Source organism: Vicugna pacos, chromosome 21 (assembly GCF_048564905.1).
Source record: "Vicugna pacos chromosome 21, VicPac4, whole genome shotgun sequence".
NCBI lineage: Eukaryota > Metazoa > Chordata > Mammalia > Artiodactyla > Camelidae > Vicugna > Vicugna pacos.
Genome location: NC_133007.1, coordinates 33170299 through 33194037, shown reverse-complemented (window position 1 = coordinate 33194037; position 23739 = coordinate 33170299). Strand labels below are relative to the sequence as shown.

At 55.6% G+C, this 23739-nt stretch overlaps 1 protein-coding gene across 2 annotated transcripts; it reads right to left on the bottom strand.

Moving 5' to 3' along the window:
• Positions 1-840: 840 nt before the first annotated feature.
• On the bottom strand, positions 841-23499 carry TCF25 (TCF25 ribosome quality control complex subunit). Of its 2 annotated transcripts, none has more exons than XM_072946876.1 (18): positions 23157-23499; positions 14601-14765; positions 13751-13825; positions 12530-12648; positions 12006-12071; positions 9627-9709; positions 8592-8722; positions 8292-8391; positions 7561-7732; positions 6240-6332; positions 6022-6127; positions 4875-5034; positions 3830-3917; positions 3131-3289; positions 2958-3048; positions 2458-2537; positions 1382-1454; positions 841-1144 (listed from the first exon to the last, which is right to left on the bottom strand). In XM_072946876.1, the coding sequence occupies exons 1-18, from the start codon at positions 23496-23498 to the stop codon at positions 989-991; spliced, it is 2259 nt and encodes a 752-aa protein (XP_072802977.1). In that variant the 5' UTR covers position 23499; the 3' UTR covers positions 841-988. The 2 variants fall into 2 exon arrangements, with proteins under 2 accessions (XP_072802977.1, XP_072802978.1); XM_072946877.1 differs by having other exon boundaries at positions 7561-7654; positions 23157-23495.
• Positions 23500-23739: the final 240 nt, after the last annotated feature.

Sequence of the window (23739 nt, the reverse complement as noted above, 5' to 3'; positions counted from 1 at the left end):
TGTCTTATTGGCTGAAGCTCACCACAGCCACCCTTGTGGAGGATAGTGGCTCCAGGACAGACTCGGTCCCTGGAGCTGAGTGTGGGTGGCAAGAGGGATAACTGACAAGACAGTACCGCGTCTTAAGGGCCCGGTCTTCACCACGGGTGTTCAAGGCACAGAGGCACCCCTCACTTGAACAACTGAAACGATGACCTCACGGGCCTCCCAGTGACACCACATCTACGAGCAGGATTCTGCTGAGGACTCCCTGGGAGATGGGCTGATGGGTCAGGAGACCAGGAGTGGGCGGACACTGGCGAGAGGTGACCAGGCCACATTTCCTGCCAGCCTGGGGCCCAGATCCCACCCTAGAGCACACGGGTAGCCTCTGTGGGTAGAAATCAGGGCTGGGAGGGTGCCTGGTCAGGCTCACAAACTCGGTGGCCTGGATCCCTCCAGAACCAAACGGGATCCTCAGTCACAGGCAGCCCAAGTGGTTGTGAACCCGCCCCAGCTGATGCAGCCGCCCCCCACGCTCTGCTGACTCCTGTATCAAGCACCCCTGATCCCTGCCACGTGTGCCCCATCCTTTTGAAAACACACCTCTCCGCCTCCCTCCAACTCAGCACTGCCCTGGAGTTTGTAGCTTCTGTGTCTGCGGTGCCCAAGGGCCCTGGAGTCAGGCCCTTTGACCCCAGGGCCCAACTAGAAGCCCACCCTGGCATCCAGCAGAGAACGCAAAGGAAACCGTGGGACCCCATTCTGGAGGGCAGGGACTGCCTGGGGTGACCTCGGGGTACGCTCTCTCAGGATGCCCAGGGCGCTAAGCCCAGCCGGGGAAGGAAGAGCTCACGCCTGGCAGAGACAACCTGTTCACGTTTATAGGAGAAAGAGGCAGGCGGACCGTGAGTCAGCACGTCCACTTCAGGGACTTGGCCAATTCCGACCAGGCAGAATCAGGAACATAATTGCACAGCGTTGGGGGCATCTGCCCCACCTCGGGCCCTCAGTCCCACTCCCCGTCGCCCTCAGGGTTGTCCTCGAGCGGCACCTCCAGCTCGTGGAAGTGGAAGTTGGCCATCATGTCCCGCACGGCCAGCATCAGCCTGTTCAGGCCTTGGTTGTGGTTCGGACCAGCCCCGCCGTCCTCTGGCCTCTCCCCCTGCAGCAACAAGATGCTATGAGCTCCCACCAAGCTCCCCTGGGGCCAGACATGCGTCTCAGGCACCAGACCACCAGAGGGGCAGTGAGCCACGTGCACCCAGCAGCGTCTCGCCCGAGCTGGCAGCCACGGTCTCAGTGGGCCCAGCCCAGCTCCCAAGCACACTGGTCCCCGTGTGCTGGCTTCAGCAGGACATGCCGGAGCCCAGGCTGTGGGGGCGACATCAGCTCCACGTACCTCCATGGTGTAGTTTGGCAACAAGGACCGAAAGAAGAGGGCGATGGTACTTCCGTGGCTGACAGGGCTGACTCTGGAAGGGGAGTCGGGAAAGGTCAGAGGGCAAAGCTGAGCAGACTGGTGGGACAGGACGGCAGCCCCACAAGGCAGCTTGTCGGGGAGGGTGGGGGGCTGGGCCCTGGGGTCCCACAGAGGGGCAGGGGCCGTGGGGAGACTGCGCTGGTCCTTTGCAAGGAGGCTTGCTGAGCAGAGAATGAAGTAGGGCCTCCACAGCCAAACTGCACTTGCTCTTAAAAAGAGCTGTGGTTGCAGAGCTGAGGGCACGGAGAAGGTCCCAGAGCATGCATCACGTGGTGCCCTCCTGGCGAGATGGGGCCACAGCCCAGCCCTACTCGATGTCTCAGTGAGCCCACTGCCGGCCAGCACCCACCCAGCCTCAGTGTGACCCTGGCCAGCGTGTCAGCTTAGTTTTCAACCCACTGACACTAATAATTAGTAATTTTCATCTTAACTGATTGGAAACCTTAACCGGGGATGATGTCCCTACGAATGTGAACTCTTAACTTTTATAATGTAATTCAGTGGAGGAAAAAAAAAAGGTTCACTCTACAAAAGTACGTTGGCCTGAGGTCTGAAAGTGGGAAAATTTGTCTGTGACTCTCCCAGGCAATTAGTCAGCCTGAGAGGCTGGAGGGAAGGAGAAGGGAGCCTCTCTGTGACCCAACTCTGAGGGCGGCTGCAGGATCGGACTCTGCCATGCCCCCGCCGTCCCCTGCCAGGCCTGGGCACAGGCTGCGTCTTCCCGCCCTGGGCTCACCCGCCTTCCTTCCCCAGCAGTCTGGTACTGCAGTTCTGGCTCCACACTCATTTCTAGATTCTACAAGCGCAGAGATTCTCCGTTCCCACTGTGTCCCCAGCACCTACTACAGAACCTGACAGACAGAGCCTTCTAGGACATGACCTGCAGAAGCCGGTCTGTGACCCCAGTCACCGTGCTCTCTGAGGGTCTGAGTCACAAGCCCCCTGCCCAGCACGGACCTGGAGCCATGTGAGCAAGAAGGAAGAGCAGGAGGTACCTCTCGGGTCTGACGTAGGAGTAGATGGTGTCCAGAGGAGGCAGAGGGTCAAATCCCAGCACCGACTGTGTGGTCACATCCTTCAGAAAGGGGCGCAGAGCAGAGTGAGACCAGCTGATTCGACTCCGGCCAGACCTCTCTGTGGTCTGACAAGGTCTGGCAAAGGAGTGGTCCTTGCTCACACGGCTGCTCACAACACTAGAAGCTCTGGGTGAAGGGGGGGAGTGTCCTTCCTCCACCAGGACACTCATTCTGCCCATGCAGAACTTCGAAGCACCCGGCGGTAGAAGTGTGTGTGGGGGCCACAGGACCTCTGCTCAATACGCTGTGACCTCGACCAGAGCTCACTTTAGTGCTACCAGTGTGGGGTCTGAGCCCCATGAGGTCGTGGAACATGGCAGGCACAGCTGTCACTCAAAGTGCCAAGTGTCTGTGAGGGGAGGGACCCCAGCCCCAGGGCAGAGCTCACATGAAGCTCCCGCACTCAGCCCTGCCCTTACCGGAGGCAGGGCGGCAACAGCTTCCTTGATCTCGGAGAGGACCACGTGGCGGTGGATGTTCCTGGGCGCGCACTGGTACAGCACTTTGCGCCTAGGGCCCAGGGAGATGAGGGCAGCGTGTGGACGGAGGCCTTGCCCTTGTAGCGCTGCCTGGCACCCGGCCCCCAGCTCACCTGCTCTCACACGCCTCCACGGCAGGGTCCCCAGCATCCACCGCCTGTAGGACCTTGTGGACATTCTCCTCCAGCCAGCTCATGGTGGCGGGCTCCTTCCAGAGGGAGTGTGACCTCCCAAGGTACAGGCTCACCAGCTGGCTCAGGGCAGGGGGCTGGCTGTGGGGCAGGGAGGCCTGTAAGACCCCCGAGGGTACAGGCCACACGCCCACTGGCACCTGTGGGGGTGTCCGAGGTGTGCCCAGCATCCCAAAGTGAAAGGAGGCGCCCAGAGAGGGCTGCCAACCTGGGGTACGGTGTTCTTACCAACAAAAACAAATAGAAGAACATGTGTGTCTGCCACACAGACACGGGACGACCATCTCAGTTTACTCACAGGGCCTGAGACGGCTGGTTCCCACATCAGTACTTCTCTTTAACTCTTATGAGAAATTTAAAGAGCCAGTGCGGGCCAGCATAGATGCCTGGACCACGCTAACAGCTGTACCGAAATTAAACAGGTCGCCCAGCAGACGCCCACGTGGCCTGGGCCCCAGGCCTCCCGAGTGCTGGACAGTCCTGCCACCCAGGTCCCACACAGACAGGGTCTGCTGGGCCTGCCAGCAGCAGGGGGAGGGTGACAGCCACCCCAGGCCCCAGCTCTGCCCTGCAGGCACCCCCACGGCACCTGTGTGCTGCCGTCCCCGCAGGCGCCTCTACCTTATCTCAGCATCAGGTCCAAAGAAGCGGTGGCCGGCCACAGCGGCGTCGGGCCGCACGCTGCAGTACTCGAGCAGGGGCATGAGCGCTGTAGGGGGTGGGGAGCCCTCGTCAGGCCCCATGAGGCTGGTGCTGAGGGAGGGGCCGTTGGTCCCTCTGCCCCCGTGGCCCTGTCTGCATCTGAGGGGATTCACCCAGGAGCACCCTAAGCACATGTGCTGGATGTTCTAGTTACAAAGACCACACGGCCCACCCACCCGCTGCAGTGCTTCCCGGGGGCGGCACTCTGACAGGGGAGGCTTCCTGGATGAAGGAGGTTGGCTCTGGGTCGCCGTGCAGGGACCCCTGACCCACCCCAGAACTCTAACACCCTGTCAAGGCCCTTGTCTCTTAACTTGGGAACTTCGACGGGGGAAGGTCAGCTCCCCTGAGACCCAGCCAGTGTGTGGAGAGCTGGGCTAAGACACGCAGGCTGATGGGGGGCCAGGAGAGGACATCGTCTGCTGGGAGCCCTGAGCAACGTGGACCCAACCCCGGCCGCCCACAGCAGACTCACTGAGGGGGAGGGAACACAGCCCTCGTGGAGCTGCACGTGGTAGCAGGACCCCAACTTCACCAGGACCTGATGGTGGTGGGGCAGACCCTCTGAGGATGTGCTGGAGTTGCCGACGGGCCCCAGGGGAGGAGCTGCAGGCCTCTTCCCGCCCGCACCCACCCACACCTTCAGGGAGTGCGAGGAAACTGGAGGTCGTCCACAAGGCCCAGGACAGCGTCTCTGAGCTCCTTACCTCACTGAGAACTGGGACTTGAGGGCAAGGATAGAAGCTAAGTTTGCTGACTCAGCCCTGCTCATGCCCAGCTCCCTGCCCTCTCCTCAGAAACGTACCTGTTTCAGGGAGTATGTGATTTTCCAACAGTCAGTATCTAAAGACACCCTAAAACCCAAGACACTGAGACCAAAGCCGCTTCAACTCCTTTTCAGCTCTGCAGCTGTGGCGCATGCCACGGGAACCCTCCGCGCCATGGGGCTGTGGGGTGCACCCACCTCCAGGGAACATGGTCAGCGCCTGCTGGATCAGGAGAGACGCCTTCTCCCTTGTGGAGCTCAGCTCCTGCTCTGCGAGGTCTGCCTGCTGACTCAGCAGGAAATACGCCAACGGCACAGAGAAGGCGAAATTTGGGAGCTGGGACAGGTTGCGATGAGCCTACGGGGAGAGGAGACGTTTGGGACTTCTCGGTGGTGAAGGCAGAGAAGGCAAAGCTACAGGTGCCCGGATGTCCCTGGGCGAGCCACCCCCTCAGAGTGAAGACCCTCGTTCTCACACCCGGGGCTTCTGTGTGTGGAAAAGACAGATACGACGACCGGGCCCACGGGCACTCTGCCGGGCCGGGAGGCGCAGCCACAGCTGCAAGACGAGGGTGGACACCCACTTCCTGGGGGCTCAGGGAGGGACAGCCGGTGGCGGGGCCACCCCCGAGTCTGCACTGCCCCCACCTTCCTCCATACACACCGCGGACGCACACGGCGCGCACCCATCAGGACGCGTCTGCCACCTCACAGGCCCCACGTGGGGGGCGCCGGCACCTGTGCGTCTATGACTTGAGGAAGGTGTGTGAACCAGACCCCGCAGGTGGGGCTTCTCACCCACCTAGGCCAAATGGTTCAGACAGCCATCTTCCCACTGCGCACAGACACGTGCTGTGGCACAAAAATAAAGAAAAAGCTGTCATCTCCTTGCCCGCTACCCGCTCATGGGAAGAGGTGCCCTGAGCAGGTCTGAGATGCTGCCGTCCGACAGGAGCGCAAGGTGAGCTCGCATGTCAGGGTCCACCTTCCAGCAGCCACGTTAAAACGAAGATGGGTGAGATTAACATAAACACATACAGGTAACCCAACATACCTAAAACGGCACCACTACGGCATGGAACCACCACCAAGGTCATTAACGAGACAGTTCACGTTCTTTCTCGTGTTGGTCTCAGACCACCACGTGCACCAGTGCGTCCAGAGGTCGGGCGTAATGGCCTGTCCCCACCCTACGGCCTTCTCTGCACACACATCTGTGCTCACTGTGAGCAAGTGGCGAGGGAGACAAAGAGGCAGGAGCACTCGGGATCTGCCCAGACCCTGCCAGTGGGGCCACAGCCATGCCCGGAGTGCAGACTGGACTGAGGTGCATGTTCACACCCACCTCCCACTCCTGGGAGAGGCGGATCAGGTACTCGTAGCTCCTCGCCCGTAGTGCCAGGTGGTCGACCAGCAGCAACATGCACAGAGGGTCCTCGTCCGGCTCCAGGCTTCCGGAGGCAGCGCAGCGGGCAGGGCAGAGGGAGACAAGCCCAGAGTGGGCGGTGCGCAAATGCCCCAGCTATGGCCCCAAGGGTGAGCCGGAGCGGTGCGGACACTCACCTCAGGATGAGCTTACAGTACTCCAGCGCCGTGCGTGGGCAGCCCCGCTTCTCCAGGAAGCTCATCTGCTTGTAGAGGGCCAGGTAAAAGCTCCTAGATCCAAGACAGTTCCTCGTGAACGAGGGCGTCGCCCGGCGCCTCGTCCAGCACTGTCCACCCTCTGCCCGCCGGCTCTGCTGGCATTTCCCGTGGGGCCTAAGCAGCGTGAGCGTCCGCCAGGGCTCTTGCGTCTGCAGAGAAGGTGACGCCCTGCTAGTTGTGCGCGGCCACACGAGCGGCCACGTACAGAAACCCAAGCCTATTTGTGAGCTCGAACCTTCATCTTCCTGGGTTTTGGTTTTTTTTTTTAACTATTTACCGTTTAAGGGAAGACAGTTAAAATCTTTCACTGTATGTAGTCGCCTCCCTAATCCACCCCCAGTTTTCAAAAGCTGCTACCAGGACTGCTGCTGGGCCATAAGGGCTGTGACTCGAAGGTCCTGGCGGCCTGTCGTTTTTATCCATAGCTCACTGCCCTGTTAACACCTGGGAATAGCAGCACTTTACAGCACCTCAAACAAATAAGAATCTAATTGGAGAGAGAAACTCACACAAACAAAAGCAGCAGAGAAAGTTCAGACCCAGCACACAGAGGAGGTGATCTGTGCAGTGGGGTCACCATGCCCCAGGGCCCAGCACAGTCTCCAGGACAGAGAAAACCTCCCACGGTGGATATGGCCAAGGACAGCTGGTGGGAGGCGACAGGCGGATGGGGAGGGCACCCAGGACAGAGAGCACCCCCACCCCTGCAGGGCCCTGAAGACCAGGCAGAGGGCGCCAGGACAGATGGTGAGGGCAGCAGGGAGGAGGGGGCGTTGGGGGGAGAAGCAACTGCAAAGAGAGAGGGTTGCACATGCACGCGAGACCGCTCACCGTGAGGATGGGACAGGGCTGTGCTGACTTAAGGCCCAGCACAAACGCCAGCCCGCAAAACGTTCTAGTGTGTCCTGAGCTGGAGAGCTGAGGACTCCTCAGTCCAAACACACGAGGAAACAAAACTGCACATCCCACCATAGCGACGTGGCTGGTGAGGCTCCCCCCTGACACAGACAGGTCTGACCCTGGCCAGTCTCATCTGTCCAGCCTTGAGCCCAGCCTCCTGCATGCAAGCTCCCAGCACAGCAAGATGCTCAGGGACCCTGTGGGACCCCTCACGGACAGTCCCATGCCAACTGTTCCCGCCACGCCCACAACGGCGCGCTCATGTCACCTGTGACGGCTACAACACACTTGCAAGAGAAAGCGGGGGGCATCCGTGGAAGCCCCCAGGCGGCCAGCTCACCTGTTCTCAGGTCTGCGGTAATCCAGCCGGCAGGTCCCGCTGGTGAGGCTGAACAGGGGGTGGAAGGCACACTCCATGCTGTACAGCGCTCTCTCTGTGGGCCAGACACCGGGGAGGGCGTCAGCCAGAGCGGCGGCTGCACTGTCCTCTGTGCCCCATGGCAAGGCAGGCTCTGGGAGGGAGGAGGAAGCCACAAAACCGCAACATGCAAAGTGACAGGGCACACATGTGACCCTGACTTCAACTGCAGAGGTGTGACTGGAACAGCTGGGTTCCAGCCAGAGGGACGCACACACCTCCTCAGGTAACCCACACTCGCCCACAGTGGTGCACTCCCAGGGGCTGAGAGGGGAACAGGCCACGAGACGTGGACCGCCATCACGACACACTGGCCATCTGGGTGACCCCTGAGGACACTGTGGTAAATGGAAGAGGCCAAGGAGAAACATGCATTTTATGGTCCCATTTGCAGGAAAGTCCAGAACAGGCAAATCCAGAGACAGAAAGAAGACTGGCAGCTGCTGGGGCGAGAGGGGTGACAGCTGAGGGGTCAGGGCTTCTTTCACGTGAGCTGGAAACGACCCAGAACCAGCCGGGGTGAGGCTGGACACTCGGAACAGGTGACTTTCATCCTGTACAAATTCTACCCCCATAAAGCTGTTGCTTAAACAACGTTCTGCAAACCCACCATGCTCCCAGCACCTAACCTGCGGCTGCTGACTAGGTCTTACCCACGAGGTCCCGAGCCATCTCCTGGTCCTCCTGGAAGCGGCAGGCGTCGCTGAGCTGCAGGAGCGAGTCCACGTGGTAGGGGCTCGTCTGCAGCAGCACCTATGAGGCAGGAGGGCAGCTGACAGAGCCGAGGCAGGCCCCCCCGGGATGACAGCCAGGCAGGTCCCAGGCTCTTAAACCTGGGGGTGCTCACCACCTGCCCCTCATGGTCTGGAGTGAGAGCTGGGGACCTTGTGCCCTGACCGCCACATCAGAGGCGGTGGCCCTTGGGAGCACGCTGGGGCAGGGGGCACACGCACCACGATGTTGTTCGGCTCCATGGACTCGACGGCAGCGAGGAACTTGTGCTGCGTCTGCTGGTACTCCTCGCTGTGCTCGAAGGCAAAGGAGGAGCGGCCTTTCTTGGACTCCAGCAGCCGCATCGACAGACCTGGAGGAGTGCCCGAGTCAGGTCCCCAGGATGTCCAGGGCTCACTGTCCACGGCTCAGGCCACACCAGTGACCCCCCCACCCACCCATCTACTCTTTTCCTGTAAAGAAGTTTCTTCCCCCTGGAGCGTGGATGGAGCAGCATCCCAGGACAACAGGGACAGGGCACAGCTCACCTCCCACCACCGGTCAGGCCCAAACACTGTCTACTTGGAGCCAGAGTCCAGGCGTGGGAGACAGTGCAGGGCCGCAGCCAGGCCTCTGAGGCAACAGGGACTGTAACCCACAACCAGACACTCTCTGTGCACCCCATGCTAACTCTGGGTGGACGGGGTCTGGCTTCTTTTAATGAACCTGACAACCTCCTCTCCCTCCAAGGCCTTCTTGACATTGCTCAGGGTCCCAGGACGCCCCTGCCCATGCTCCCTCGATGGCCTCACCCTGGCCAGCCCTGCAGGACCCCGGGGCAATGAACCCCTCTCTGTCTGTGCTCAGGGGCTGCTGCTGGGGTGTGGGGACAAGACGTCCTCACTGAGCACACGGGGGTCTCGCACAAGCACACAGACACAGGGGCCCCATGACCCTTCATGTCACATGGCCAAGCACCCCAAAAGGGGCTGCTCCACACCCAAACCTCCCATACTGGGGTGCTTCCCCGTAAGTTACATGCGCTCACTGGTCTGCAACACAACATATAGTACCACAGCTGAGATGTGACCCTGACTGCTTCCTGCGGCTCAGTGTCCACACACAGAGGAAGAAGGTAGAGAAAAGCTGATTAAACACGGCTCGGAAAACACACGAATGGTGGTGGGTCTGTGCCCAGACACCGGCCTCCCCCCTCCAGCCTCTGCAGATAGAGGAGTGGCCTGGCCAGCCAGGCAGGGACCCCACAGTGCCCTTACCTGGCTTGGTGTACCGGGGCCAGGCACTCTTCGGGGTGGTCAGCCACGTACACTTGGGGTACACACGCTGTCTCTGCCGCGGCCTACGGAGAACGGACATGTCACGGCTGTACCCAGGCCACCGGCCTCCGTAGGGAGGGTTGGGCGGGAGCAGGGCTTTCTTAGGCAGGACGAGGGCAGAATGCAGACAGCATTAGCAGTGGGACCTAACACCCCTGGACAAGGCTGGAGACCGTGATCTCAGCAACCAAACCACCTCAGGAAGAGAAAAGAAAACAGGAAACACACAGTCCAGCCAAACGGCAGGAAAGGTCAAAAAGAAACAAAAGTTGGAAACCTGACAGCAGACAACAAGGGTGGGAAGAAGCTGGTAACAGCAGCTCATCGACGCAAGAGCGGAGCCCGAAGGCTGCTCCACCTGCTCCCGAGAGACCTCCCCCAACACAAGGGGCTGTGAAGAGGGAAAGCGGTACCAATGAAGATGGGGGTGTCAGGACCCCAACACAGCCCGCTCCTGGAAGAAAGCCCACCAGACAGAAGCACACGTGTGGGCAGCAGGGCTGGCCTGCACTCCGTGCCCAGCCCAGTGCTCCGAGCCCTCTGGCCCGGGGTCTCTGCTGCAGGTCCAGACCCTCCCCAGCTGTGGTCGCACCAGGAGTCTCCTGCTCTATGGCTGATACTGCGTTTCTTAGGCTGAGTAATACATATTACTCTGTATACTTTCCTGATCGTCTGAACTATTTCATTAAAAAAATAATAAGAAAGAATCTGGACTGTGTTAGGAATGGGTAACAAAAGCATGTTTCTACCAAAAAGAAAGTCAAAACCTACACGACAAGAGAACTGCTCAAGAAGAGTGTGGGCAAACCCTGAAGGAGATGGAGATGTGGAATGACTCTGGGTAACCAGTCAGGTGTAAAAGGGAGAATTAACTGGATGCACAGGAGCCGCCTCGTCCACAGAGCCCAGGGGCGGCCCACTCGCAAGGAGCTGACATCAACAGCAGTGGAAACGCACTGAGGGTGAGCCAGGGAGGCAGGGAAGGTCCGGAAGGGAGAGCCCGCGAGAGCAGCACAGGTCTGGGGAGCCATGGCAACCACCAGAGACTCAAGAAACACGCTGAGACTCTGTCTCTGAGGAGTGAGGTGAGGGAGTGAGCAGGGGGCCATGCTTCCTAAGGAGGCCCTCTGGCAGGACTGAAGTTTTCAAAAAGTAAATGTAATAAATATGTGTAACACTATAAAAACAACATATGTAATTACTATTCACTAATTTCTAGTAAAAACTGTGATGTGCATAGAAACCAGACCAGGCAAAGACACGTGTATGCGGACGGATGGACAGAGGAGGGGAGGCTCCACTCAGGGCTCCCCTGGGGAGACGAGGAGGACTTCAAAGTTAAAATGTTTTCACTGATATTCCAAAAAGAAGGCAAAGTCAGAGATCCCTGTGTCCAAATATGAAAGCAAATTATAAAAGCAAACACAGTGAGAAAAAGAAAATTATAAACAAGTAACAAAAAGCCCTCAACCTTACTCATAATCAAACAAACAAAAGTCGAAACACGAAGGACGCTTTTGGCTTCATACAATGACAGACTTTAAAGCCTCCCCACCTCCAGGTCGCAGGTCATGGGCACAAGGGGCACCGCCCTCAGAGGGCAGTGGTGACATGGCTAACTCTGCCCAGGGACGCCATGCAGCGGTCTCCTCACCAAGTGCAGTGGTGCTGACCGACACCGGACCCTGGGGCGTGCCCCAGCAACGCAAGGACTCAGCTGCGTGTGCATGTGTGTGTACATGTGTGCACACGCATGTGCACAAGCATGAGGCCAAGAGGGGTGGCAAACCACTGTGAAGGGCTATCTTTGGAGGGTGCCGGGAGACAACCCTGAACTGCTTGAATACGTGTTCTTTTTCATACGCAACGCTGAGTTCTATAATCAGAAAAAACATGTATTTGAAAAGATACAGCTTCCGCCAAGTAAAAGCTCTAGTTGGGCTGGACCCTGTGAGGGAGCGGCCAGGGCAGGACAGCCACCCTCCAGCAGGGCGCCGGGGACCCCTGCGCTCTGGGCCTCTGCACCGCACCACTGGCCACCGACACCCACTAACAGAGACCAAACCGATCTCAGAGTGCTCCTGACTGAGAAGCAAAAATCGCCCTGGCTGAGACTGCAGGGTCAGGAGCTCAGTTCCAGAGTCCGTGGAAAACCAGGCCCTGCGCAGGGCGCAGGCGGAGTGAGGGGCGGAGGGTGACAGCCACAGGCAGGGCCGTACAGCTTCTCCCTCGCTCCCATTCAGATCCCACCTTTTCACTGTGGCTCTAAACACCCTCCCTTCCCTCTCCTTAGCAGGGGACATGGCGTGCAGGTCTTACCTCTGCTCCCCCAGGACTGCTCGAGCACCAAAATACCTTTTCAGTTCTGTGTCTGGATTCAAGTGCCTAGAGAATTGCAAATTTTACAGAGAAAAGTGAACTTGAGTGCTTTCACAATGACCCGGGAATTTCAGACAGTCACCGAGAAACCCAGCAGGGAGGGCAGCTGTTCTGACGTGAAAGGCAGGGTGCAGGCCCATGCGCTCTACGGCCTCACGGCCGTGGCTGAGACCAGCCACCGCCTGTCAGGCCAATTCAGAGCAGTGCAGGCCTGGGGACTAGACTGAGGGTCTTCCCTGACTTAGGAAGGAAGGTGGCCAGCAGCCTGCAGGGTTTCATTAACCATCTGCCAGAACAAGGGAGGCATACTTGGCCAGAACGACATCTTACTTTTAAAAGAAAGAACGTTCCCAGATTCACAGAACCAGAGAACGGTCCTCGGAAATATGAGAATGTCCCTCCTATTCCCACTCCCCAAATGTCTGAGGACAACCCCCCCCGGGGGGGGAGGGCAGAGGCCCTACCTGTGCTCCACGTACAGCACGTGTCTCTTTGTGCTCAGGGGAGGCGGGCCCGGGTGGCTCGAGCCACTGCCGTCCTCAATCCTCTCCAAGATGCGGTCGATGTCCTCCAGGCCGTTTTCCTGAGAGCCCCCAAACGACACATTCGTCACCACACCGATTTCACCTTACGTGCAGCAACCAACAGCAAAATGGTTTAGTTTTGTAAGGAACAAGTGTTACACTGCTTTTCCTTCCTGAAAGACAGTGCAGTCCAAAACCACGGGCTGCACAGACATTTGGGAAAGAGCTGTGTACTAAGAGGAAGCTCAGAACAGTCAGAGCCACAGGTCGGGAACGGACCCCGTGTCAAGATGTCTGTCAGAAAATGGAAAAGCACAGAGTGGTGTTCTGGCCCTCAAGGAAAGAAGGGAACAAATTTCAGAGGTCCCGCGACCTCTGAGTGAGTCAAATAAAACATCAAGCAAAAATAAATGGTTCTCCAAACCACCTTAAGAAACAGCCAGAGTTTTACAGGTTTCAAAATATTGGTAACCTCCTTGGTTAAGTTTATTTCCAGGTATTTTGTCTTTTTTTGATGCAATAGAAATATTTAAGCCAGTTACAAAACTCTGGTTTATGAAGTGAAAAAAAAAGTGAACGAAAAGCCACAAATGTCAAAATATCTTTCTCTCTTATGGGTGAGTTGCATTCCATCACACACACATGCTGCATCTTCTGTATCCACTCGTCTACTGATGTGCACTTAGGATGCTGCCGTATCTTGGTAATTATAAAGAATGCTGCTATTGATAGTGGGGTGTATGCATCTGTTTGATTTAATTCTTATTTTGTTGGCTTTATTCCTTTGATAACTATGTAAGTTTAAAAAGCTAAAGCTCTTAACAATCTTAGAAACAATGAACAGTACACATATTTTTTAAAACGTTTAAAAAAATATGTACAGTATATTGTGTATATGTATTTACATGCAATACACTGCATATGTGCAAATTATAACAATTCCACCTAATGGGGGGTGGTATAGCTCAATCGGTAGAGTGTATGCTTAGCATGCAAGAGGTCCTAGGTTTGATCCTCAGTACCTCCATTAAGTAAACAAACAAATAAACCTAATTACTTTCTCCCTCAAAAAAAAAAAAAAGGAAAATAACAATTCTACCTAACAAGACTGAAAACTGAAAAGAAACCAGTCAGAAAAGCAGAGGAGTGACAGGCACACACCATGGCCTCTCCTGCAGCGGTTTTCTTGTTTTTCTGTTTCCTTTTCTTCTTGCGGAGCTTCCCGGCTGCGTTAGACTGACAAAGAAAGAGATGTCAATCGGTGGAAAGAGACTATTACACCTTACAGCCCAAGAACCGGAGCTGCCACCCTGTCGTCCCCAGCGTCCCACCGACTCACCTGTGTCTCTGCCTCCCACCAGCCGCCCCCACCCTGCTCGGGCCTCCTGACGACTGTCTGTGTGCCTGGCCCTGCTCTCATCCTCGCTGTGTCTTCACTCTCCCCACCCCACAGGCCCTCTGCCTCAAGACCTCTCGTGCGGCCACCTGACACCCCGCTCCGCCATGGTGTGCAGGTCCTCAGGGAAGCCCCACCACCCTGAGCTGCACCGCTCAGCCCGTGTCTGTGCCACCCATTGGGCAGAGGTCCCCAGAGGGCCACCAGCAGGCTCACAGTGGATACATGCTGATGAAGGGCAAAAGGCCCTGCAGAGACCCTCCCTGCCATGCTGGCCGGCACCACACCCAACCCTCAGCTGGCCTGGACGTCTCTTCAAGGTGTGTCCACCCAACACCCCGTCCAACCAACCAAGCCGCAGACACAGTCACAGAGAAAACTGCACCTGGGCAGGAGCAGACCCTTCACAACGCAGAGGCAAGCCTCGTGCAGGTAAGACTAGTCGCGGGGACCCTGGGTACAGCCCCCGCCAGCCACTGCTACTATAGATTTCATGCAAACCCCATCAGGGCTCCCAAGGAAACGCTGGGGCAGCTGGGCAATTAACAACATGGAACCCAGAAAACAACAGCAGAGTGTGTGAGGCGGCACCTCCTGGTCCCCACAGGGTCACACCTGCTCCGGGGGCCCCTCCTTGTCCGCCACTTCGCCGTCTCTCTTGGTCTCTGTGCTTCTACTCTGGGACCTCCTCTTGTTCCCTGAAGTCCCCGCCTCTGTGAGCAGACAATCCGGCCGCTCCCCGTTCACCACTGGGCCCTCCTCCAGGTCCTCAACGTTTATCTGGAAGCAGAGATGGGGGTCGGCAAGGGTGTTAGGAGCGCGTCCCAGTCACAGATTAAAAGCTGACACGGAGACACCTGTAGGGAGCAGATTGGAGCTGGTGGGTAGGCATGTTCAAGGTCACTAACTCGTAGAGGAAGCCATGGTGCCACCTCCAAACAGCACTGGATAAGGGTCATTCAGTGGACAAGCTCCAGAGAACACTGGGGAACCATGTGGCCACGGGCATCTTCAGAGCCGACAGGATGAAGAATCCCCCATGTATTACAACTTCCCTCCCACTGAGCACCACGCAGGAGTGAAGACTTGTCAGCATACATGTTCAGCTAATGCCTTACTGGACTCCAGCTGTCTGTCTACGCTGGCAGACAGGACTGGAGCCTAAGGAAGGCACGCAGGGCCAACCTCGCCACAGACTCTCCTGATACAAAAAGAGCAACATGCAGTTAGCAGTAACAGGGACTCCTGAGTCTGTGGGGCCTTACAGAGCCACAGAGAGGCGACCCACACATGCGAGCACACGAACCCCAGGGACACCATGAACCTGGGTCCTAGAGACACATACACAGCAGCTCTGGAGGGGTGGGGCAGGAGAAGCAGGGTTGGTGTGGGTGGGGGACAGATACTGGAGCAGCTCTGGCCCCCAGCGCGTAAAGGAATTGGCACATAAAAGCAGCAATAGACAGCAGCAGCCACCAGGCCTCATGAACCCGATCTGAGGGACCCAATTTGGCTCACTGAGGTCCAAAAACAAAAACATTGAACGACATATTCAACTCATAACACCTGAAAAATTTATAAAGCTCAAAAAAATAAAATAAAATCCGGACCCCCAGAACCCTGAGATAACTTAAAAAGTAAGACTGGGATGGATCCTCAGTGACTGTCACTGACCAGTCCCATCAGGCCCAGGGCTCCGGCAGGAACGTCTCCAGGCAGGGAGAGCACAGGCGTGCTTTCACCTTCCTCACCTGCAGAGTCCCATGAGTCAAGCGTAAAACTCAGGGGTGTATTACGCTTGTCTGTGTAGCAAATTAACTGATTTTTTTTTTTTAAATAAAAAGAGCACTTGATTTGAAGACACTGGAATTCTACCAAACTGAGGCCTGTCCAACAGCACCAATGCCCGGGCAAGGACTTCGCTCTCGAGGCAGCCCCGGCAAAGCCAGGGGCCCAGGTGCAGTCTGGCTGTGCAGATCTTGGAGCAAAGGAAGGAAACTGGGGTGAGGCCCCTGAGGACATTCCAGTGGGGTCACAGAGGAACCCCATCCACACTCCCGCCAGCATGTGACCACACAGCACTGGCAACATCTCTCAGGGAAGCTGGAACTGGGTTCACTTTTATTAAGCCAGGCTCACTTTCTTTAAAAAAATTCTTATTTTTGAGCCCCTTTTGGAAACTTCAGGTGTTTTGAGAAATTCAAATTTATTACAAGCTCTATGCCAAGCTCAACTTCAACAGGAAGGAAACCTCTGACCCTGCACACGTGGAACACTGCGTGACCTGCCCCATTCGGTCTCTTCAGTGGAAAGAGCACGGTTCACTGACCCCACAAGGCTTCTGCCCCGTACTGAGATCAACCCTATCTGCTATCCAAAAGTGTCACTCTCATCGGTTTTGAGGTCTCCGAATGGTGGCCAATTTCGAGGCTTCCCTGCCCACTACACATGTGCTCTCCAGGGTTCCACAGGACCGGGTGTGATGACACTTCAAGGAGTACTGGGAAGGGGTTTTATCTTTGTTGAGCTGGAACTGAACCTGATTTTAAAAAAAAAATTGGGGTAAAATTTACATCTCTTCAGATGGGTGCACAGCACAAGGTGTGCCACATGTACGCAGTCCACGGTCTTAGCAAGACAGGAACCCCCCCTACCCCAGAGATACACGCCTCTGACCCTCACTAATGTCTCCAGCGGCGTAGGCAAATACTAGGTTTTTTCACCAGTGATGACTCCGGCTTGTCCCAGAACATCACATCACAACCAGAGTGTCTTCTTCTGCATCTAGCTGCGTCACAGTGCCACATTTCTGAGGTCCGTCCCGCAGATGTCCGCACTGTCAGCAGTCTCATGTCACTGCTGAGCAGCATCCCTTCCCATGGATGCACATGAGTGCAGCCACGGAAGCCATTCGCTTCCTGTTTGGGACAATCTTGAACCAGCAGCTGAGAGCATCTGTGAAGTTGAGTCCTGAGGGTAATGACCCAGCAGGGGTTATGGAGTCATGAGCTGTCGGACTTGGGCTCAGCTGCTGGGCCAGCTTCTAGGTGCCGGTCCAACTGGACGCCCTCCCAGAGAGGGGCTGCCGGCTCCAGGGCCGCCTGCTGGTCTGTGTTCCTGACCTTCTGGTGAGGGTACAGCAGCAGCGTGTCATCTTTAATTTACATCTACCTTTCGACTAACCCTGTGGGGCCCCCCACTTCTTTGGGAAGCGCCTGTTCAGACCTGACCATTGGGCTGACCCACACCCTCAGGGGAAAGGCCTCTGTCACGTGTGTCTTGTGACGTCCCCATTCTGTGGCATGCCTGTTCATCCTCCTAACTACATCTTTGATGAGCAGAAGTTTTAAATTTTGTGAAGTCCACCGTATCAATCCTTTTGCATACTTAGTTATGCTTCCTGGACACAGCCTAAGTAATCAAAGATACCCTCATATGATTTTCTGTAAAAGCATGATGGTTTTAGTGGGGGGAGCCATGGTCCACCTGGAACACATTACTGTGTGTGCGGGGGTGCAGTAGATGGTTAAGTTCATTTCTCCCCGCAGAGACGGCAGTTAGTCTAACACGGCTTCTTACAGAGATGTTATCTTTCCTAATGAACTGCTCTGGAAAAAAGCAGCTGACTGTAAACGTGACTCCATTTCTGAATTCCCGGTGCTGTTGTGTCCATGGATTTATCTGTATTTATGTGAACAGATCACCATGTCTTTGTTCCACATTTTCAGTGGCTACCCTGGACTTCGCGGTGGGCATCCCTCCCATGGGCTATGGCTGATGCGCAGGACACAAGGTTCTGGGAGCAGCCGGGCTCTGGCTCCCTCCTCAGCACGACTCCTGCCACAGCTGCCCTTTCACATTAGAAATCCAACAATCCACTTTCATTTTTGCTTTAAACAGCCAATTACCTGTCAAAGAACTTTTAAAACTAGACAACACTGTATATTTGCCCCAAGATTTACTGTTTCCAGCACGCCTCATTCCTCGCCAGGCACCTCCATTTCCATCTGGGATTATTTCCCTCCAAATCCAGTTTCCTTCAACATTTTAGTGTACACCTTTTGGCAATGACTCTTCTCAGCTTTCGTGTTTACGAAAATATCTTTATTTAACATTCATTTTCCACTTTCTTTTTTCTTGGTGGGGGAAGGATTAGGTTTTTTTATTTGTTAATGGAGGTACTGGGGGTTGAACCCAGGACCCTCTACCCAAGCTGCACACTCCCCCACACCCCATTCATTTCTGAAAAACATCTCACTGGATATAGACTGTCAGGTCAGATTTTCTGGAAAAACACAGCTGACTGTAAATGGGCAGCACTTTAAAGACGCTGCCCATGTCTGCTGTGATCTCAGGTAAGTCGGCGACCGTTTCCCTGCAGACAATGCATCTTTTATTTCCACCTACTTTTATGACTTTTCTTCACCACTGGTTTTCAGCAATTATGATTTAACTTGTTGCTAAATCAGATCCTGCTTGGAGTTTGTTGAACTTCTTGGACCTGTGGCGTGTTCGGTTCAAATTTGGGATTTTTTTCTACTACTGTTTCATTAATTTTTTTTTTTAGCCCAATTTCCCTCCTCTCTCCTTCTGCTCCTCTGATCATACACATTAGACTACCTGATGTTGTCCTACTAAGTACCAAGGCTCCGGTTTTTCCAGTGTTTCCCCCCTTTCCGGACAGTCTGGGTAGCTTCTTGCCCAAACTTCAAGATCACCGATTTATCCTGTCAAGTACCTCATCTGCTCCTCAGACCATCAGGTGAGTTATTCACTTCAGATCCTACATTCTTCACTTCTGGAATCTGCTCTTTTACAGTTTCCATTTCTCTGGTGAGAGTCCATACACTTTCCCTCACCGTGTTCATGACTTTAAATCCTAGACTACATTTATGCGTTGTCTTGGGTTTGTGTCTGACTTTCACATCTGTCATTTCCGGGTTTGTTTCTATTGACTGCTCCTCCTGGTCGAGTTGTGTCTTCCTGCCGCTTCCCACGTCTGCTGGCTTCAGAGCGTGCTGGCCGTGTGGTGCCGCGCTGCCAGGTGACTGCATTCTGTCCTTTTCCTTAGGAGAGCACTAGTTTGCCCAGGCCGGGGGTTAGCACACTTGCAGGTCGGGGCGACGCTTCCTACCCTCACTCTGAAGCCCCTGCAGGACAGACGCAGAGCACCCCCTCCTGCGCTGCCGACGGCCCTTCTGGAGCCTCTGCTGATCGTCAGGCTGCTCCGTCCTGGCTGCTCAGAGCTGAATGTCTTCCCACGCTCTGAGCTCAGGTGGCGGTGACTCTCGACTGCTGTCCCTCCCCAGGGCATGTTCTCTGCTCGGCTGCTGAGCCCGAGACCCCAAGCAGGTTTCTGGAACCCCTTTCCTCTGCCCCAGTGACTCCACCCACCTCAGGAGACTCCAAATCTAACCCGTGCCCTCAGCTCAGTGCTACCACCACGATCTCCTGGGACAGACTCCCCGTCCCAGTGTCTCTGAGCAGAAAGCCGGGCCAGTGGGCTTGGGGACCTCAGACCTGCAATGCTTGTTGTCCAGCATCTGAAAACAGTCAGTTCGTACACTCTGCTACTTTCACAGTTGCTCAGGGCAAGAGCGCTACTCACTGCCAGCTCTCTGCTACGACTAGAAGCGGAAGTCTTCCCTCTGCTTTTACTCATCCACCGCTCGGTTCATTTACAGATTGTTTTTGGCTGTATAAAAATAAGCCTTTCATTTAGGGCCCCTAGTAGTGCTGCTGGGGGGGAAAAGTTACTTGTCTCACTGACACTTTGCATTACTGAGGAAGTACTTCCACCGTCAGCAGTCAGGAATGACAAAGCCTCATATTTGTCTGTAGGCAGACAGTGGCATTCATGGTGCCACCTTTGCTAAAGATTATCTCACAGCCCGGAGGACAAAAGAAATGATGTGACATGACTTTAACCTGAAGGATCTAAAGAAAGGATCAAAATCCACTGAACATCAAAGATAAAGCTGGCACACACGCTGGCAAGTCACAGATCACTGAACAATTTCAAGTTCTTACTCCAGCCAAAAACAGCAACCTGATCAATGACTCTTATTTTGAAAGAAGTTTGTTTTTATTTAGTTGCACAGTTTAGATTTTTTTCAATTATTTTCAGAGAATGGCCACTATATTGTACATGGAAACAGAGATACACACGTGTAATTCTTTGTAAAAGAATGATCTTCCTCAGGGGGAAACTTGTCAATGATACAGAATAAATCCTGATAGGTTTTTAAAATTTATGTGGTTTTTATCAGATTGTCAAAGTGGTCCTTGACACCACAACACTAATAAGTTCTATTTTATAACACCATTCTTAACAGCTGCACAGTGTGATATGCTGCAAAACTCAAACTCTACCCTTAAAACAGGTGCATTTATTATATATAAATTGTGTTTCAACAAAACTGACTTTCAAAACCCCACTTAATGAAGTAGGGAAGATGATTTCTAATCTAAGGCCAAGGAAACTTACTCAAGAGCCAGAAACGAGGACAGTCACAGCCACAAAGTAACAGCAGGGTGTCCTCCCCAGAGAGCAGCGCAGCCCTTAGGAACACCTCTAATAAGTCACTCAGGGTCACACATTTCCAATTAAGTTCTACTGCACCCCTTCCTGGTTTTCAACATCATTCAGTATCTGTGTTTGTTGAGTACTGCGAGCCTGGTATGGGCTACGGCACACATCAGTTCACTTACTCTTCGTGACGACCCCACGAAGTGAATAAGATCATCCCCAAGAAACGGGAACTGAGGCAGATGCTGGGCTCCTTGTCCACGTTCTCACACTAAGAAGAGGTGGAGCTGGAATTCAAACCTTGGTCCTTCAGACTCCAACGCCTGTGTGCAGACACTCACACTCTGGCCAGGGACAGTCACTGCTGGCCTCGGAGGAAACGCTGACTCATGCAGGGGTGCAGACACTGCTCTGGGCGTTGGGGACACATTAGGGAATAGCGAAGTCTCTGTTCTCACAAAGCTTCTCCTCCAGCAGTGGGAGGCCAGCAGCACCAGATAAAAAGAACACACAGGTCGTCTGTACGGTACATTCTGTGATAACTGTCAGGGAAAAAGGAGAAAGACCAGAAGAAAGGGGACAGGAGTCGGGGTGACTATAACTTTAAGTCAGTGGGAAGGGCAGGTAAGACACAGAGGTAACCTGTGAGCAAAAGCCAAGGGAGGAGGGGATACATGAACACAAGGTGTTCTGGGCAGAGTGACGGCACAGGGAGGTCATTGTGGCTGGAGCAGAGCAAACAAGATCAGAAACAGATCAGAGGGCAAGTCTGGGCCCTGGGTTGTGAGGAAAGGAGGGCTGAGGGCAGTTGGGCGTCACAGGGTCACCGTGGCTGCCATGCTCAGACACTGTGGAAGAACTGGTCAAGAAGCAGGATGACCCAGGTCAGAGGCAACGGTCACCCTACAGGTGCCTGGAGCAACCCTGGCATCCAGGACTTGACAGCGGTCTGCATGGGGCATGAGAGAAAGACAATCAGGTGCTCTCCAGGCTGCAAGAGGAGAGTGGAGATGCCCCTAGACAGGGAAGGGGAAGAGGCAGAAAGGGCAGTGGAAGTCTGCACACTGAGTCTGAGGTGTCTGTGGGACATCTAAGAGGAGACGGATGTAGAGATGACATGTGAGCCAAGAGATCAGGATGGAGGTCTATGCCGGCAATATCAGCGTCCCACCAGAGAGCAGAAGACAGACAGCAAAGCACTGAGCAGCGATGCCCCTGGTCCCTGGTCCTTGACCTCTCTCACAGGGAGGCCACACAAGCATCTTTTGTCTCCATTCACACACATGAGCACCTGTATTTTTTTTTTCCTTTTTCATTTATCCTAAACACCCTGACACACTGCCCATGTACGTCCTGGCTTCCTCAGCAGGAACTTTACCTTTGCCTCAGAGAAAAATACCACAGCACAGTTAAGAGCACAACTTTAAGTCAGAAAGCCTGGACTTACACTGCAGGTGTCACTTACTACCTCACTGATACAATGGAGACAACCTGACCTCCTTCCCAGACTGTGAGACACATGACATGGCAGAACTGCCTGGAACGGGCATACGTCCTCCAAATAAGCTACTGCTGTTTAAACCTGGAGAATTCTGGGAAAAGGCGAAAGAACACCTTGTGTGAGGCTCACAAGAACAACCGATGAGAGCACAAACTGACTTCAGCCTGTTAACAACTGGGATGTTCTGAGTGAAATCAGAAGAATGACTGGCGGGTGTGAGCAGGCGCGATGGGAGCCCTGGGAAGGACTGGCCACATGTGGGTAACTGCAGGCATGAGCACAGGAGGTTACTAGTAGTACTCTTTCTATTTTTGTATGTGTTTGAAATTTTCCATAATAAAAAAGCTAAGAAACAAATAACAATAAGCAGGGGAAAGGGAACAGTCAGAAGAGGTGGACGGATTGTCTGGAGGATGTGAAGAACCGACTCCACCAGAAACTCCAACGCGAAGCTGTCTCACACCTTAGAGGTACGTCAATAATCTCTAAACGGAACGTCCAGACTGGGGGCTCACACGCCCCACTGTCTCAGGATGGGCCCCTTAACTTGCCAACTTTATGCAAAGTTGGGAGCAGCTACAAGGCCCAGAGAGCGTACAAAGGGCAGCTAGTCTCTCCAGGATCTTCAGGCCTACTGCTCCTCCCTCACCCACTCGCCACAGCTGCGGAGTGCCTGGTGTGCGCCGGCACAGGGCGCTGGGGATCCAGGGACAGGTTAGGTGCCGCACAGGGAGGTCTGAGGCCGAGGTCAGCGCCTAGGAGACCCGGGGGCATTATTCCCCAAGGCACATCTGCTGCGGGAGGAAGCAGTGAAGAGCAAGACACCGACGCCGGGGTTGTGAGAACGTCTGGGCGACCTCGCGATGGCCCGGCGCGGGATACCTGAGCCTGAAACCGAGGCAGGAGCCCCGCCCCGCCCCGCCCCGCCCCGCCCCTCGAGACAGGCCCCGCCCTCCCAGGCTCACTCGCCCCGCCCCCAACGCTGCGGCCCCGCCCACAGGCATCAGGCCACCGCCCACTCCCTTCGCCCCGCCCTCCCCACTGCAGCTCAGGCCCCATCGCCCCGCCCCCGTGACGTCACGGACCGCCTTGCACGCCGCCCCCACCCGCCGCCCCCACCCCAGGGAGCTCCGCTCCTCACCAGCTCGAACCGGTTGTTGATCCGGACGCCCTCCTTCCCTGCGCCCCGGGGGCGCCGGCCACCTGGTCCCCGCTTTGGGCCTTCTTCTTCCGCATCATCGTCATCATGGAGGACAAACTGCAGGGCGCCAGGCCCGAGGGGCTCCTGGCCGCGCTGTTCCCCCCGCAGCCTCCGGAGGGCCCGGCGCGACATAGGACCCAACAGCCGCTGACGTGTGGAGACGGACAGAAGGAAGAGCAGAAAAGAGAGCGACCGGCGCGCCTGCGCACTCACGGCGCGGTGGCGTGAGGCTGGCGTGTCGCGTCTGCGCGCTGCGGCTCTCCGGAACTTCCTCTCCGTCATCGGCGGCATCAAAGAAGGTGCGGGCACTTCCGGGCGAGTTCTCGCGCGACTTGGGCCGGTGTCTCCGGGTCCTGGAGAGGCGCGCCCGGGACTGACGTCGGGGCGGGGACCGGGACCTGGGTGCTCAGGCTGCTATGCTAGCCTGCTACGCTGAGTGCGGGCTGGTCCAGGTGGCAGGGCGCAGGCGACAGCCGGGAGGCCGGGAGGTCCCTAGTCCCCGCAGCCCGCCTCCACGGCTGCA

Coding starts and splice junctions, on each gene's coding strand:
- TCF25 (XM_072946876.1), bottom strand. CDS start 23,498: ATGACGGAGAGGAAGTTCCGGAGAGCCGCAGCGCGCAGACGCGACACG. Junction 3,290..3,829: donor GGACCTGATGCTGAGATAAG/GTAGAGGCGCCT, acceptor CCTGCCCCACAG/CCAGCCCCCTGCCCTGAGCC. Junction 1,145..1,381: donor TGCCAAACTACACCATGGAG/GTACGTGGAGCT, acceptor TTGTTGCTGCAG/GGGGAGAGGCCAGAGGACGG.